Source organism: Fundulus heteroclitus, chromosome 3, assembly GCF_011125445.2.
Source record: "Fundulus heteroclitus isolate FHET01 chromosome 3, MU-UCD_Fhet_4.1, whole genome shotgun sequence".
NCBI lineage: Eukaryota > Metazoa > Chordata > Actinopteri > Cyprinodontiformes > Fundulidae > Fundulus > Fundulus heteroclitus.
This window is the reverse complement of record NC_046363.1, coordinates 14443305-14461059: the sequence shown is the minus strand read 5'-3', so window position 1 is coordinate 14461059 and position 17755 is coordinate 14443305. Positions and strand designations below refer to the sequence as shown.

The 17755-nt window shown below is 43.3% G+C and overlaps 1 protein-coding gene across 9 annotated transcripts in view; it reads left to right on the top strand.

The window, feature by feature from the left end:
* The window catches only part of triob (trio Rho guanine nucleotide exchange factor b), a 137955-nt gene extending 124517 nt beyond the window's left edge, over window positions 1-13438 (top strand). For 5 of the 9 annotated variants that reach the window (XM_036130619.1, XM_036130623.1, XM_036130624.1 and 2 more), the window contains 22 exons: window positions 189-284; window positions 657-805; window positions 1734-1800; window positions 1890-1993; window positions 2171-2240; window positions 2340-2429; window positions 2536-2628; window positions 2715-2765; window positions 2882-2959; window positions 3232-3423; window positions 3512-3689; window positions 4386-5239; window positions 6052-6308; window positions 7632-7761; window positions 7859-7886; window positions 7972-8134; window positions 8220-8341; window positions 8444-8519; window positions 9123-9323; window positions 9422-9560; window positions 9815-10001; window positions 10660-13438. In XM_036130619.1, coding sequence (XP_035986512.1) covers window positions 189-284; window positions 657-805; window positions 1734-1800; window positions 1890-1993; window positions 2171-2240; window positions 2340-2429; window positions 2536-2628; window positions 2715-2765; window positions 2882-2959; window positions 3232-3423; window positions 3512-3689; window positions 4386-5239; window positions 6052-6308; window positions 7632-7761; window positions 7859-7886; window positions 7972-8134; window positions 8220-8341; window positions 8444-8519; window positions 9123-9323; window positions 9422-9560; window positions 9815-10001; window positions 10660-11069 — 3735 coding nt within the window. In that variant the 3' untranslated portion in view covers window positions 11070-13438. Of the gene's footprint in view, window positions 1-188; window positions 285-656; window positions 806-1733; window positions 1801-1889; window positions 1994-2170; window positions 2241-2339; window positions 2430-2535; window positions 2629-2714; window positions 2766-2881; window positions 2960-3231; window positions 3424-3511; window positions 3690-4385; window positions 5240-6051; window positions 6309-7631; window positions 7762-7858; window positions 7887-7971; window positions 8135-8219; window positions 8342-8443; window positions 8520-9122; window positions 9324-9421; window positions 9561-9814; window positions 10002-10659 lie in introns of those variants that run through there. The other 4 variants (XM_036130620.1, XM_036130625.1, XM_036130627.1 and 1 more) reach the window with 4 other exon arrangements.
* The last annotated feature ends 4317 nt before the right edge of the window (window positions 13439-17755 follow it).

Genomic DNA, 17755 nt, shown 5'->3' with positions numbered 1-17755 from the left:
AAGAAGTGTACTTTACCTACTTGGAAAGGGTCCTGTTTTCAGAAAGGTTTTGAGCAGGCGGACCGACTTTTACCCAGTCCCTAAATGTCTCTGTGTGCAAAGCAGCATGGGAAATTTTAGACCAGTCATGATGTATGGATTTAAATTTAATCATTTGTGTTACATCCTCTGCCTGCTCTGTCTTTCAGTCTGCGTCTCGGCTGTCCGCTCGCCCCAGCAGCTCGGAGACACCGAGCGCCGCGGAGCTGGTCAGTGCCATCGAGGAGCTGGTGAAGAGCAAGATGGTGAGTCCGAAGTCATCAACAACACCCACAAGTACTTGTAAACCTGCCACACGTGGACGCAAAACAATTCTGATAGATGTGCACGCAAGAACACACACTTTTTTTCTGTTTTTTTTTTTTTTTTTCTGTCTGGTGTTGGTGACGGAGAATGGCATCCGAGCCTACTTGTCATCTGTCAGAACTCTGACTAACTGTGCCAGCTGTCCTCTGTTCCAACAAATGGGCGCTAATCCCTAAGACGCTCGTGGCCGCTGTCCTACATTCAGCGCATCCTTCATCTTGATGGAAAACAAGTTTAAAATATCTTACGGAGGCTTTTTTTTCTCCCCTCGCTCCTTGTTTCTTCATCTTTGTCTTTCTGTTCTTGCGCAGTCCCTGGAGGACCGGCCCAGTTCTCTGTCGGTGGAGCAAGGTGACAGCAGCTCGCCCTCCTTCAACCCGTCGGATAACTCGCTGCTCTCCTCCTCCTCGCCCATCGACGACGTGGACGAGCGAAAAACCGGCTTCCTGAAGAGGAGGCAGTGAGTTACAAGCTTCGTGTCTTGCTGGTGTTTAGCATGAATCAGTTCGTACTCTTTGTCCTCAGCTGCATGCTTTCGGATACTACAGATGATACTGAAATGCACGGCAACTTTTAATTTTGTCACATTGCAATCAATAACTTTAATTTAGGGGAATTTTATATATATTTTTTTCAACTTAACGTTTATACACCAACACAAATTATTACATGATGGTGACGTGGAAGGAAAAAGATATGTGGTTTACATTTCTAAAACAGCCCCCTTACTCTGATGCCCCTGAATAAATACCAGTGGAGCCAGTTCCCTTCAGAATTCAACCAGCTAGTAAGTAGAGTCCTGTATATAATCTTGGTATAAAGGCAGAGGGTTGATAGCTGGAGAACATTAATGAACAAAGTGCATTGTGAGGATGGACGAACACGGCTAAAGATTCAGGGATAGAGTTGTGAAGAGGTTTCTGCCATGAACAAATATCCTCGGCCGTAAACCTGCCAAAACACAACTGTCAACTAAAGCCGGCAGCCAGGCAAGGAGAGGATTAATCAAAGGAACGGCCGAGAAGCCTGCAGGGTTTAAGGAGTAACCAGTAAAGCACTCCGCTATTCGGTCCTTTATGGAAGTATGGCAAAGAGAAAGCCATTGTTGAAAGAAAGCCGGACAAAGTATGTTTACATTTGGCCGGTAGCCATGGAGCCCTTCGGGCACATGTCTAAGGAGGTGCTCTGGTCAAACGACACCAAATCTAAACCTTCTGACCTGCATGGGAAGAAAATGCTACATTTGGTAGAAAGCTAACCCTGAACACACCATTTCCACGCTGAAACGTGATGGTAGCAGCATCATGCTGTTATGCTTTCCTTTAGGGTTGACATGAGGATGAACGGAGTTAAATGCCCATTTTTTACCTTTCTCTTGTCTTGCTCAGCTATGTGCTTCTGGAGTTGGTGGAGACTGAGCGAGACTATGTCAGAGACCTGGGATCTGTAGTGGAGGTAAAAAAATCACAAACCGCTACAGTCACAGTTTATCGATCGATGTTTCCTGCAGGTTTCAGCAGAAGAGTTTGCTTTCCTTTCCGCAGGGCTACATGAGCAGGATGAAAGAGGAGGGCGTTCCGGATGACATGAGAGGGAAAGATAAGATCGTCTTCGGAAACATCCATCAGATCTACGACTGGCACAAAGAGTACGCGGGCAGCCTCGTTCAGCATGCACGACTCAAAAGAAAGAAGCTTTTAAAGCTGTGTTGTTTTTACAGCACTGGGCGTTACGCAACAGAATAAGAGAGAACACAAAGGAACTGTCAATATTGCGTATTTTGTTGGGTGAAAATCAATAATCTCGTTCTTTTATACGTCCACAGTTTCTTCCTGGGAGAGCTTGAAAAGTGTTTGGAGGATCCTGAACGGCTGGCTCCTTTATTCGTCAAACAGGTTAAAGAAAAACGCTTTTTTGCTTTCACGCGTCTTTGCTAAATGTTATTTTTTTTTACAAAAAACTAAAAGCAGACTTTGCTTGCGCTTCGATTGTAGGAGCGACGGCTGCACATGTACATCGTGTACTGTCAGAACAAGCCTAAATCTGAGCACATCGTGTCAGAGTACATTGACACTTACTTTGAGGTAAGACGTCTTCTTAACTTTAAACTTCCTCCTTGTAAAATTATCTTCCCTTTTTTTGGCATCGGGGATTGTTCCACAAATAAAATATGTCTATGTTGTTGTCCAGGACCTTAAGCAGCGATTGGGTCACAGATTGCAGATCACAGACCTGCTAATCAAACCGGTTCAGAGAATTATGAAGTACCAGCTTCTACTGAAGGTACTGCAAGGAGCTCTTGCTTTTATTAATGTATAATTACACGGCACAAATTGCATAACTCTATATGCTTCTTCCACCCCTAACAGGATCTACTTAAAGTCTCTAAGAAGGCTGGAGTGGAGACAAAAGAGCTGGAGGTACAGCTCTCAGTACAAAACCAGACATCAATCTCTCATGATGCCAAAGATTCCACTTTGTTTTTGTCTTTCACACAATTTAGTGTCCTAAATTGTGCTGTCTTCCCGTGTTTTAGAGAGCTGTAGAAGTGATGTGTGTGGTCCCAAAGCGCTGCAATGACATGATGAATGTCGGACGCCTACAGGGTTTCGAAGTAAGTCCTCTCCTCATGAAATCAGGGGTTTTACAGCTCTCTAGAACAAGTAGTGATGTAAAATATCTGAAGGTGCATGTCTGAAGGTTAAGGTTTGCCTCGTAGTAAATTATCCAAAGTTAGTCCACCGCCACTAGGTGTCAGCGTGCGACCATTTATTTCAGAAAGCAGTGGAGGCTGTTTAGGTTCCTAAACGTGGTTAAGCTCCGCCAGAGAGGCTCGTCTAAAACATTTGAATGATTTAGATGTTTTGCTTTTGTTTCTCCCATCAGGGTAAAATTGTAGCTCAGGGCAAACTGCTCCTGCAGGACACCTTCATGGTCTCAGACCAAGATGGAGGCCTCCTGTCCAGAATGAAAGAGAGGCGAGTGTTTCTCTTTGAGCAGATCGTTATATTCAGCGAGCCTCTGGACAAAAAGAAGGGCTTCTCTACTCCAGGCTACCTCTTCAAGAATAGCATCAAGGTGAGTTCAGCTCAGTAAAAATATTTCATTTGTTTGTTTTTTTTACAACCCAGGGTCACTTTAAACGGATTGCATCTTTCCTCTGCAGGTGAGCTGCTTGGGTCTGGAGGAGCATTCAGAAGACCCCTGCAAGTTTACGCTGATCTCCAGATCATCCAGTGGCAACCTAGAAAGATTCACCCTCCATTCCACAAATCCTGGAGTCAGTCAAGCCTGGGTCCACCAGGTCAGCCAGATTCTGGAGAACCAGCGCAATTTCCTCAACGGTAAAACACCTTGCTCCTCCCCCGTGTACAAAACAGTTCAACGTTGGCGCCAAGTAATACAGTGCCTGGCGCTAAAACTGTGTGTTTTATTTTGATTGCGTGAAAAACACAGGGTTTTAAAAAAAGAATAATGAGAAATAAGAAAAAAATTGTCGTAAATGTCGTAAATTGTTGTTGTAAACGAGTCAGGTAGAAAGTTGTGGAGAGGTTTATAGCAGGGTTGGGTTATACAGCAATCGCAGGTTTGAACATCTCAACTGTAAATCAGCAGGAAATGGCTGCTGAGCAGCACACTGCAAAAACACGGCCTTTATGGAAGAGTAGCATGAAGAAAGACAGCCATTAGAGTCCCTGTGTGCGTTTTGCCCCAAGCCAGACTAGTGAAAGAAGACGCTCTGGTGGTCAGATGAAGCCAAACGTACATTTCTGGCCTAAGGGTAAAACATTGCAAAACTGATCATAGCCTTTTACACACCGTTCCCATGGTGAATACTTAGATGTATTTGTAGAGAATAAAGAAATAAAACCCATGTATCCTTTTTCCCCCTCCCGTTTCACAATTACACACTGTTAGTCTGTCACATAATATTTTAGTAAAATCCCTTGATGTGTGAAGTTGTGAAAAAAGGTAAAAAAAAAAAGTTCAAAACACACGTAGTGACATGAGAAAAATCCTTTTGTTTTTCTGTCCCACAGCTTTGACATCCCCCATAGAGTACCAGAGGAATCATGTGGGTGGGGGAGGACCCCCTAGCAGTAGCAGCAGTACAGGAGGTAGCAGCACCAACAGCTCCTCCAACACGGGAGGAGGAGGAGGAGGAGGGGGAGGAGGGGGTGGTTGCTCTGGAGGATCAGGGGGGAACTCCTCCTCCCTGTGCGGCCCTCGCTCCCGACCGTCTCGCATCCCCCAGCCATCTTCACGGCTCCCCCAGCCCGTTCACCACCACCATCCCCCGGGCCCCGAGGGGCCTGACAGATCAGCAGGTATGTGGTCCCCCTGCCACCCGTCCCTTCCCGCTTACCCGTACTCAGACAGCCCGACTAACGGAGAGCTGCTAGTCTCTGAGGTCTTTACGCTGAAGAGGCTGGACAGTTCTCAGGGGAGTAACTGCAATAACAGTAACAGGCCATCAGGTAGTGCGGACGGCGGTCCAAACCACATGCTTGGGGGCTATGAGGAGAACCAGACACATCAAAAAACTGCACTGCCGCAGATGCCGGCGGCTCCTCTGAGTTTTTCTCTCAGAAGCCCTCGAGTCGGGACGGTTTGCCCGCTCATATCCCCTCAGACCCCAGCGGGAAAGGAACCGTTCGTCCCCTCGAGCCCAGCGCATAAAGGGAACCCTTTCTGGGCCGCCGTTCCCCCTTTGCCTCCTTCTCCTGCCGGCAGACCCGGTTCCTTCTCCCTCCCCAATGACAGTAGCGCTGGCGGGGACCCCTCGGCAAGAGGAACGCTGCCTTTTCACCGCAACTCCAGTAAGGAAACAGACAGAATGAGCACCTGCTCCTCCACCAGTGAGCAGTCCGTAACATCCACCCAGAGCAACGGGGTAAGACGTCGAGACGAGACCCACGACCCGTAGGGAGCCATCAGGCTCCTCTCTAGTCACTAACCACTTCCTAACCGACTGACTGGCTGTCAACCAGCCGCCCCTGCTGCTGGCTTCTACATGCAACACCAGCTACTGAAGCACTGACTGGAGATTAACACCCTACCTGCGCGCACTAACTTCACTGACAGCGTTAGCGGAGAACACTCGGGCTCTTCATGAGTTTACTAACAGCTCTGACTCACAGGGCACCTGTCATTTCTGCATTTGTGAGACGCTCTCTCTGCACTGGGTGTGCTTGCTTCTCGTCTGCGACCGTCTGACACTAACCAGATGACGTAAAGCGACACTCTTCCTCCTGTCTCATTAACCTCAAGCGATAAGCCATGATCGCGGTCGGGTAGCCGTCGGGGCGGCACAACAACAACAACTCTGATTTTCTGATCATCTCTTCTGTATCTCAGTTTTGCTGCTTTCGTTTCGTTCCCTTAGCGAGTAAACGCCAGTTTTGCTGTCTCAGTGCCCCTCGCCTGAGGATCATCCCTTCTGTGTCCGAACCTTTAAAACTTCACTTTGAATGATGACATTCATGCGATTGCAAGATTTTTTTTTTTTATAAAAAAAAAAGGGATTTTGCAACGGTTTCATAGTTGCATGCATTAAACAAACTGTTTCCATCAATTAAAAAAAATCACACATTTGATGGCTTATTGACCCACTTTCAGTCGATCAATGATTTTTGTTTATCGTTTACTTTTTATGAGTGTGTTACTGTTCCATCCCTAAGGTTTTTTTACAATCTTCTTCTCCAGCAGAGTGAAAGCAGTAGCAGCAGCAGCAGTGTGTCCACCATGTTGGTGACCCAGGACTATGTGGCGGTGAAGGAGGATGAGATCAGCGTGGCGCAGGGTGAGGTGGTCCAGATGCTCGCCAGCAACCAGCAGAACATGTTCCTGGTGTACAGAGCCGCCAACGAGCACTCCCCCGCGGCCGAGGGCTGGATCCCTGGCTATGTATTGGGACACACCTCATCCTCCACCACGCCCGAGCTCCCTGAAGGAACCATCAAGTAAGAGTTTGTTTTTTGTGTGCTTGGTCCGAGACAAAACTGAGCAGACGCAAAATCAGAAACGGTACATGACGAGCAGCCGATAAGAGATGCACCGATCACAGTTTTGCAGCCATTTCTTGTTCGTACCAATGTTGGCTGATTCTGATTTAACATTTTTGCTTTGTGCACATTGTTGTGATTGCAGCTTTACCCTGTCCAGAGATAATTACTCTTGAGGGACAGTAATAATAATTAATATCTTTAAAATACAAAAACAGCAGTTAAAATGATTTTTTTCTAGTCCGCCTTCCGTGAGCACGGTTTTGCTAATAATTTCAAACAACGACAAAAGTTGCTACAGAGTTGACATTTTAAACGTCTTTTATTAGCGATTAGCAGTGCTAGTCACGCTAGTATCACAGAAACATCAGTCTTCATATGTCATTTTTAGAGAAGAAAAATCCTTACCTCAACTGTGAGATTTCCCAAAGGCTTCCAGTATTTCCAAATCTCACTTACATCTCTTTGCTTCCTCCCATTCAGTGTTTATTTATTGTTAATACAGTTTAGCGACCGTGCCTCTTTATTCAGCTACTGATTTGTAAATAAGTCTCTAAGCAACAGACTTGTCAACGTTTTGTGACGGTAACGCAGACTTTTAGCGACTCTGACTTGATAGCCTTTATCATTCTTTCTTATATGAATGAGCAGCGAAAGTGTCCCAGGGTCCTTTTTCCTGTTGCAGAGAGCTCACAAGCGGCCCGTTCCTAGCTCAGCAGTCCCTCACAGCTGCAGAGGAAAGGCTTTCCTCGTCCACGCTGCACATGCGCCAGTCTGTCGCTGCCTGATCTTACAGTCTGAAATAAATTGCTGCATTAGAGTAAAAGACTGCATTTCTATTGTCTGTTTTTGGCCTATTTAGATAATTGACAATTGAGTTAAAATAGGTTGTGCCTTGTGTTTTACTGGGACCTTTTATATAACAAGTTGGTGGTACATTTTCTAACAGAGGATTTGTTAGCCGCAGTGCTTATTTTTTAAAAACCTCACTGAAATAAAAAAAAATAGCTAAGTTTAAGTCTTTTTTTTTCAGTCACGTTGACTGTTTAATGTTGTTGTCAGAACGACCTGGTAGCGCTTGTGTATGGAGTGTTCACGGATCGGAAACTTTTTCTTTTCTTTTTTTTTTTTTTTAGTTTCATAAATCTAACTAAACAAGCTGAAAAATAAGACTGATGAACGGCTCATTTCCTGATGTAACTACATTTACTGGCAAAAAAAAAAAAAAACACTTTTCAAATCTTTAAAACTCAAAACTCGTCCTTTCCTTCTTTGGTGTAGAAAATCACTGTCATGGCACACGGCGCTGCGTATCCGTCGAAAGTCCGAAAAAAGGGATAAAGAGGGCAGAAAATTGGAGAACGGCTATAGAAAGTCCCAAGACAGCCTGGCAAACAAAGTCTCTATCAAGGTAGGAAGCGGAGAGGGTTTATTGTGCTAAGACTGATTCCCTCACTGCCACAACTTTTTTATTTTATTTTAACTTGAGCTATCTATTTTCACTTCAGCTTTTGAATCCCAACTTCATCTACGACGGTAAGCTGATTTAACTCAAGCAGTGAACGCACTGATTGAAAATGTAAAAGCAACATAAAACAAGGTCCCCTCTTTGTCTGTCCAGCTCCGCCAGAGTTCCTCATCCCTCTCAGCGACGCGCCGTGTGAGAGTGGCGACAGCGTCACCCTGAGGTGTAAGGTGTGTGGGCGACCTCGCGCCACTGTTACGTGGCGTGGACCTGACGATAGCATCCTAAGCAACAACGACCACTACAGCATCACATACAGGTACGCGCTTGCCTCAATCTGGCATGGTCTGATGTTCTTACTTTTCTTCGTACATTTGCTGCATTCTTCCTCCGGGTCGTTGCAGTGAGACGGGGGAGGCGTCCTTGCGCGTCCTCGGCGTGTCCCTCGAGGACAGCGGCGTCTACACATGTGTGGCCACGAATGTAGCCGGCACCGTTACCTCCTCCGCCAGCCTTACAGTGTCAAGTGAGACTCCCCTTTTATAGCTTAGCAATTGGTTTTCTTGACTTTATTTTGTGGCTTGTTACTGACAGAATCAAAGAACGCTCTAACGAATGTGTCCCGCAGCTCCTAACGACGGCAGTGAAGACATCTGGAAAAGCAGTTTTGAGTCTTACTACACAGAGATCACTGAGCTGGGAAGGTAAGTCTGTGATGTGGCAGGCTTGACCACATCAGAGTGGATGCGTTCGTATGTTTGCTTGATGACACGTCTAGGAACATTTGAGGCATTGTGGTTTTATCTCAGCACAGTAGGGCGGAACGATAATTCGATAACAATATATATCGATCGATAGACGTATATCAGTGATAGAAAAAAAGGTCAATAAAAAGTTTGATAGTTCAACAGTTTTTCCTTCCTTTTGCATTCTAGCCATGTTAGTTAATATTACAGTCATTACATCCTTCCAACCAATCACAAACGCAGACCCGGGAACCAAGCTCCGCTCCCCTTCAAAGAGCTCAGAGAGCACATGTGCTTTTTTCTTTTTTAAAAACTTGCAGTTTTGCTAAAAAGTTAATTGAATAAAGTGTTGAGTTTGAAGTCAGTGTTTGTGTGTTTTTTACCTAAAAATAGGTTGTTAAGCAACAGCATAAAATGGTCAGGGTTGCACTTAAAATGCATGTTTTTAATTTGTTCATAATTATCGATATCGATCGATATGATTTCTATTTTATCGATACGTTTTTTTTTTTCTATATCGTCCAATCCTACGGCACAGTAACCCTCGTCTCTGCTTTGCAGGGGCCGGTTCTCGGTGACCAAGCGGTGCGACCAGAGGGGGAGTAAGCGCACGATTGCAGCAAAACATGTCAACAAGAAGCTGCTGCGGCGAGAGCAGGTTCTGCAGGAGATCCGACTCCTCCAGACTCTGGACCACCCTAACCTGGTCCGACTGCTGGACACCTACGAGACGGCCCACAGCTACGTCCTCGTACTGGAGATGTGAGAACAGAGGATCTACCGTGGTTTTAAAGTTTATGCAGATTTTCGAACGCGCCCCACGTCACACGTATGTCTTGTGTGTGTGGTTCGGCTATCAGGGCAGACCAGGGACGCTTTCTGGACTACATCGTGAGCTGGGGGAACCTGACGGAGGAGAAGGTGGCGCTATACCTCCGAGATATCCTCGAAGCTCTCCAGTACTTGCACGGCTGGAAGATAGCGCATCTTGATCTCAAGGTAAACAGGCATTCTTTAGCTTGTGGGGGAGAGTTAAATGTATTTATTTGAATTTGAAGGGCGGGGGTGTTAAACAGAAACTGCTATCAATGCCGCTGAAACGTGATATTTACTGCTGGTGGTGATGCTTTACCTCTAAAGTAGCCAAATTTCTTTAGATCGTTTTGATTTCTACCTGTAAACAAGTATAATAGGTCGGGAAAAGCCTCCCCCTTCTTTTAAAGATTTTCCTCCATGTTTCCCTCCTCTTGCAGCCTGAGAACATCGTGGTGGAACAGGTATGCTCCCAGCCCGTGATCAAGCTGACAGACTTTGGCGACGCTGTTCAACTAGACCCTCGTTCCTCTCACATCCATCCTCTCCTGGGAAGCCCCGAGTTCTCCGCACCTGAGCTGGTCCTGGGTCAGCCCGCCTCCATGACGTCTGACCTCTGGAGCTTAGGTCTGTAGATCGTTTAAACGCGAGGAACAGTTAGAAACCTTGCCCTTTATCGGCCCTACAGAGATCGCAGTTAATTCATTTCAGTAACCATCCATCCATCCATCCATCCATCCATCCAAACATGTCTGTTTATTGCAGTAACATGTCATCTCGCAGCAAAGGAAAATGCTGCAGTTCTCCAGCAATGAGCTTTACAGATTTTCTCTTGCCCTGCCGCCCACTGAGTGTGGCACACAGATAAAATCTCTTTGTTCTGATTTCTTTCCAAAGATTCCAGTCGTTTTAAATGCTGCAGATGTGGGCGAGCCTAGGCAAGTTGCGGGACTTACGAAGATGAACGCACAACGGCCTTTTTCTTGATTTATTATCACGTCTCTCATTATTAGCTCTTTATATTTAAATAATTACACATTAAAAACAATTGAAGATGGATTTTCAAAACTTTTTTGCGTGAGATCTTGCTACAGCACTGACAAATTTGTTCTTTTTCAAGCTTTTATTACGTCACTACCAGCGGTGCCGTTATACCTGTTGGGTACTTTAATGCAGAAGTGCATAGAGTGCATTAAAACGGTGCAAGTAATTAACATATATTGCATCCTTTTTACTTCTTCTGAAAACCATGTAACCCTGAGGTTCTGTGCCAAATGTTGTGCAGGTGTGGTGACCTACGTTCTCCTGAGCGGTGCCTCCCCCTTCCTGGACGAAAGCCTCGAGGAGACATGCTTAAACATCTGCCGCCTGGACTTCAGCTTCCCCGAGGACTACTTCCAGGGCGTGAGCACGGAAGCCAAGGACTTTGTCTGCCTGCTGCTCCAGGGCGAGCCGGAGCGACGGCCCTCTGCCGGCTTCTGCCTGCAGTACCCGTGGCTCCAACCTGGGGGCGTGCCCGGCAGCAGGTACGGTCACATGGGTCACCCGCAGCCGCCGTCGCCGAGCCATTACGGCACACATCTGGACACCTCCAGGCTCATCTCCTTCATCGAGCGGCGGAAGCACCAGAACGACGTGCGACCCGTTGGCGCGATTAAGGCCTTCCTCCAAAGCCGTCTTTACAACCACACCTGACAGGAAGGTGGGATCTCCTAGAAGACCACCAGGGACGAGCCCACTAAGATCCCCTTTTTCCCTCACTAAGCCGCAGAAGTCCTCCTGCTGCTGCTGCTGCTGCTGCTGACTGATAAATTCCCACAGTCCTCAAACTCACCTTGGCATACGTTCGCTATGCCGGCACAACAAATGACCTGATGGAATCGATTTGAGATTTCAAACTCTGATTCAGCAGGGAAGAATAAAAAAAGAAAAAAAAGAAACGGGCTCACCGAACAAGCCGACGTGAGACGATCTCACGTCTGGACAGTGTTGAAGAAAATAGAGTACTGTATATCAAGAACAATTCAGGCTGCTTTCGGTTGAACAAAAGAAAACGTGTTTGTTTTGTTTTTTTGTAACGAGAGATTACTTTTTGTAAATGAAACCATGTACAGTCTGGGGGGGGACGGGGGGACGGAGAACTGTCTTAATTCAGACGTTTAATTTGGGGAAAACAAAGGCTAGAAGAGAAATGAGATCATCAGCAGGGTCCACCTGCTCAGAAACACGACAGAAACTACCAAAATCCTGTTTTCCAGCGATACATTAAAGCTACCGTTTGTGCAATAGTTTGCTTACCTTTATCGCCCTGCTTCATTTTAACCAATCGGTTCAGATTGTGACTAATACAAGAAACCAACTTGAACATAAAATACAGCTACGCTGACCCAGATCTCCAGCTGCATCCGCCTTAGTTGTAAATAATCTTTTCGTGCTTTAGAAAAACCCCTCCCCCCCCCTCCACCAAGAGTTTATCTTGAACGAATTTACAACAACAAAAAAAAAGGAAAAGAAAGAAAGCTATTTTGTGTGCAGAGCTGTAGGGAGTCCATGCAGGACTCTAAACGGTGGCTGGCTTCTCACCTGGAACAGGAACAGCTACTAGAAATGCACTCGTTGTTCTGCATCAGTTCTCATGTGCAATGTTGCAGCTTTACCATGTATGCAACTATTTATGAAGACTTGTGTTGTAGCTGTATTCTTTAAAAATAAAAGGCATGTGTGTACCTGGTACTGCAATAGATGTCTGTATTGTGTTAACTCTTATGTATTAAGTTCAGTATTAATATCTGCAAAACCTCCTAGACAAAGAAGGGGATTTCAGAAATAATGTATAGAGATGTGTTTCTATAAAATACTGACATTTATGCTTTCATTTTGTCCTTGTAATGTTTTTTTGTTTTGTTTGTTTTTATTTTCTTTGACTATACCAAAGTTGGCTATTCTTTCTTTTCCTGCAATTTTATGTCCTTTCAGACTATTCGTGTTAAGTTATATCGGTCCGCACTGAAGTGTGTTTACAAAGGTTCGGTGTGGATTTATTTATTCCTAATGTAAAGAGGTATTTGTTTGGTGATTTATCGCTGAAAACAGATTTCACCTGTCTATTTTCAAGCTGTGCACAAAATAGATCGGCTGTATGAGTTTATTCTCTCCTGGGTAGCTAGTGGTATTTTTTTTTCTTCCCATCTCCATTTTTTTTTTCCCCCAACATTTTTGTTCAACCTAATAGAAATACTTTGTTTACGTCATCGCCAAGCAATAGGTCGTGCAAAAAATAAATTTAAAAATGCTCTTTGTGGGACTGCATTAAACATTTTAGAGAGAAAAAAACACCTGATTCTTTTACCATTTTTCTTTTTAATATACCCCTAATGCCAGTTGATTTATTATTATAATTATTATTGATATTATTATTGATATTATTGTTATTATTATTAAACATTATTATTATTATTATTATTATTTCTATTCAGATGAGTGGACATCTTTGGGTTCGGGGGTTATGGAAATCTCTATTTTTAAAAGTGCCAGGTGAGTGAGAGACTAAAAATGTGCATCATTTATTGTTATATTTGAAGTCTGTAAGCGTTACCGTCAGCTAACTTGCTTTATTGTAAAATAAGTTGACGCCGGTTGGTCTGTACTGTCTCTCATTTGGTATGGCTTTTTATTTATACGTGTGGGTATACATGGTTTCTCAAACGTGTGCTGTTCATCACTTTAATTCAGACTCTGTGAACGCCTCCTCGCACGGAGGGACCAGACTGAAGAACTCAACAGCCTTTGGGAAACAAAGTCAAACTTGTGATGTAAAGTTGTATAGAGGGTGGTCGGGCGGTTTGCCCGGCGCCCGGGATGTAAACCTGTCATATTTTGAATACACCTACAAACAAGACTGCAGCAACGTCATCTTGAATGTTCTCACTATGACTCATTTTTACTTTTGCATGTATATTTCTTTGTACAGAAGATTGTGTTTACATGTAACTACCGTACGTGTTGTAAATACTTTCATTTTGTCCTCTTGTTATTTTGCCATTAAATGTCCGAGGAAACCGACAGATGTTGCCGTGGCCTCACTGTTGCAGGCACATCAGGACAGACCTGGCTCGTCTTGAAACAACGGTTTGTTCATAAGTTGCCGTGACCTTTGGGGGTTGGGGTTGGTACGGGGGTCGAAAGGCGACACGGTGAGGTGTTACTGGAATAGCTAGAAAGCGAGGGAAAACCCTGAGGAGGCTAAGAGACTTTCAAAATGAGTGGAACCGCTAATAATGACCTAATTTCAAAGAAAGTCCGAACAATGTCTTTGCTGTAATATCAGACCAAAAGCTTTGTAATATCTTTCTTACAAAGAAGAAAAAAGGCAGATACAGTTTCCTGTAATACACCTTGAACGGTTTCACTTTTTGGTCACGTTACAAATCCAAACTTTGGTGGATTTTATGTGAAAGACCAAAAGACAGTAGTGCTTAGTTCTGAAGTGGATGGAAATGCATACATGGTTTTGGCCAATTCTAACTTGAAAATGCTTTGATCTAAACCATTCCATTGTAGCTCTGGCTGTATGTATAGGAGAGCTTCAAGGTCAGCCTCCACCCTAGTCTCTAATTTCTAATAAGTTTCATCCATCCCTCAATCCAAATTACTTCCCTGTCCCTGCTAAAGAAAAGCACTTCACATATCATGATGCTGCCCCCACCATGTTTTAAAGTGGGGATGGTATTTTCAGGTCTGTTTGCAGGGTTACTTTTCCACCACACCACACGTACTGTTTTACATTAAGGCAGAAAAAAATTATTTTGGTCTCTTATCTGAGTACCTTCTTTCATTTGTTTGCTTTCCTTGCATTGCTCGTGGAAAATGGCAAGATAGGGATTACTGTGGCATTCTTTCAACAAGTCTCATCTTGTCACTTTTTCAGGAAAAGCCAGATTTAAGATTTGTCAACAGATTTTTTTTTTTTTTTTACTTGAAGAGCCTTTAATCTCTTCAAGTCCCACAGAGTTACCATGGTTGCGTCTCTTATTAATGGTTTCCTGGGCCAGCCTAGAAGTTTTGGTGGACAGCCTTGTTTCTCTAGGTTTGTATTTGTGCCACACTACACACACATATCTATACACTTTACGTTCACTTGTTACTTCTTTGGTTTTTAGCCTCAATGTCTAAAGATAATATAATATTAATGGTAAAAAACAGAGGTGGGGTCATCTTTATATGAATAGTGAGGAGAGTCTTCTCTGATCTCAAAGGGAACTCCATTTTGACCAGCTTTTATTGATTTTATTTTTGCATAGGTATCTAAAAATGGGTAGTTTTTTTTAATATAATGAATTCCTTGTACAATTAACATCCAATTTTCAAGAGTTGGCCTAATATTGCCCAGCCAATATCTGTTTTTTACTTTTGTGCTGCCCACAAATTATTTTATTTTCTTTTTAGGTCCCAATGGCAGATTACATAAATAAATTACAATTGAATCAAAGGACATTTGAAGAGCCTGATTTTAACCTGATTTTAGTAACCACCTCTGTCCTGTAGGGGGACAGTTTTGGACAGATCTACAGATTTGATTCAACACTTTCTTCAACAGAAACCAGAACTTTCCATCTCTGAGTTTGCTTTGTTTGAGAAGAAAGGAATCCCTAATTATTATTTTGGAAATAACCTCTCTCCATGGTTCTGAACCTGAGGTGGAAGAGCGACTTTGACATGCGTTATATTCAGCCGATCGTTTTGGGTCACTTTTAGATCTGCCTCCTTCTCTCATCTGGACCTAATGTACAAAGAAGATGAGTTGTCTTTTTTTTTATCTTCTAAGCATTTATTTGACTAGAATTAAGTTTAACCATGCTTTAAACATTCCAAAGCGATCTTCCTTGCCTGTCTGCTGTGTCCGTTGCTGTTCAAGATGTCGTTTGTTCACTCTAACAAACATATAACGCCTTCACAGATCAGCAGCTTTCATACTGGGATTCAGTTCCACATGTATACTCTGTCTAGTAATCAAGTGACTTCTAAAGATACTTCTTTTTATGGGCATCAGAGTAAACAAGGCTGCATACAAATGCACGTCCACATGTTTGTTTAAAAAATAAATACATATATAATAAAATAATGTATTCATTTTCACTTTGCATTGGTTATTTTTCATAAAATCACAATAAAATGTAGGTTTTCAGTTCAAACATTAAACCCTGAACACTGCTGCAAGGGCTTGTCGCTTTCAGAAAGAGGAGAGCTTTAAAATAGAAAAGAGAAGATGCGTCAAGGTGAGTAAAGTTTCTTCGGGTGTAGAGCCCTATATCCGATGACCTACAAAGAAACCAGAAAGAGGGCGTTGCAGATCTTATCTTTTGCCTGCACTTATGCACGAATCGGTGCACTCAGTAAATATTGTCATTATGAGGAACATACAGTTTCCCCACCTTCTTTGTCCTTTCATGTTGTTAGTCATGTACAGTCTGGCAAAAACCAAAACTGTCACTTACCAAAAACAGTGTTTTCATTCTTTCTACACATAACTGTCCTCGTGTAATCGAAGAAGTAGGAAGCCAAGTGTTTTTTCTGAAGTTAAAGTAATTTAAATGTCAATTTTGTGCAGTGGAATCTTTTTTTCTGTGTGTGTGTGTGTGTGTGATTCTATTTATACTCTTGTTTAACATTGTTTGCCTAAGGACATGTGTCCTTTTAGTAAACCCCTGTTGTTTCTTGTTGTTATCAGGTGGGACATCTATTTCACTTTTCTTAGCAACAACAGAGGCCCTGTTCTTTTTTTTTTTTTTTTCCTTCTACTTTTTTTGCATGAAACCACAGGGTACATATCTGTACTATCTTCAGAGATTATCTCACGATCAAAATCTCATGCAAGGCCTGTGAAGTGTGAAGGTGATGCGTGCTGGTATTGTGCGCCTTCCTTATTTCTAAACTCTTTTTACAGATTGCACCTCACGATAACCAATTTAACCATTAACCATTTCACTGTATCCTCTCCCTTGCAAGATTTCTTCTGCTTTTTCCTTCAGGTCACACGTGCATGTTCCAGATGATTAAAGAATTTGTTTAAAATCACAATGACTTTTTTCATTGAATTAATTGTGACTAGCTGAAGGGTTGTTTTTTTTTTTTTTTTGGGGGGGGGGGGGGGGAGCAGAAGTCAATTGCATCAGGCACATCCACCCTGACATGTAGAAACAAGAAATCTTTTGCATCGAACCGTTCTGAGGACAGGAAGTTGGCCAGGAGATCTCGATAAGCAGCCCACAATGGCCTGTTCTGAGGAAATTCAAGTACATTCAAACACCACACGTCTGTTTTGAGGGCATACCAATAGAGAAAATATAGGACAGCAGTGAAGCCTACAATTACTCCAAGTAAGCATCATCAACTCATCCAGGAGCTCTTAAAACAATCCAAAACAACACATGGAACACAGCAAACCCTTGGCTAAGGTCAATGTTCATGATTCAATAATAAATAAATAAAAACAAAAAGAAAGATACATGGGAGAGAAGTCCAAATGTTCATTATTTCCATTAGCTATATCACAAGAATATTTATTTCAAAAGCACTTTATGTAGTAGGCCTCGTGGAGTTTTAAATGAATGGTACTTCACAAAATGTGTAAAAGTTATCTGCCTCTCCATCTTGCATTGCGTTGCCTGGAATGCACCATGAAGCATCTTTCTACTGAATATTACTGACCACAAGTTCGTGTGGCTGTCATCATTTCCCAGTTTTGAACGTTTACCTCTGAGCACACTTCACCCACTGAATTCAGCATTCACTCACGTACTGCCAAAGATCCTTATCTGATATGTTTTGGCTTCTTTTTATTTTATTTTATTTTATTTTTATTTCTTTTCTTGCTTTAAAAAAATCATGGAGGCCACTTACTTTGCAGTGGAAACGTCGAGACAAATAAACAAACAAACAAACAAACCACACAGACGAGACGGGCTCACCCGCAGCGAGGAGAGACAAGGACCACGATGCACATTTGCTTGCAGTCACCCATCAGATCCACTAGATGGCGGTAACGACTTTAGCTCGTACTTGTGATTTGCCGGTTTGCCCACACGTGTGGCCGCTGACAGAAAGGTAAATACACCTCCCCTGACGCAGCAGTCAGCTGATAATTTAAACCAAGGATGCAGTCTGTCTCGGAGCAAGATAATCTGAGATGGGCCCCCACCCACGGCATTCCGTGAGTAGTAGGAAACGAACTATTTACTATTTTAAGACATTCTAACTCATTAATCCTTCTTCTCTCACTGTACACAAGTGAAGGGAGCAGAAGGAGTGAGCTTTCTCCATCCTCAGTGATTTCAAAGTAAATTTCATGGCCATATGCATCAAATACAGTATATTATAAGCTG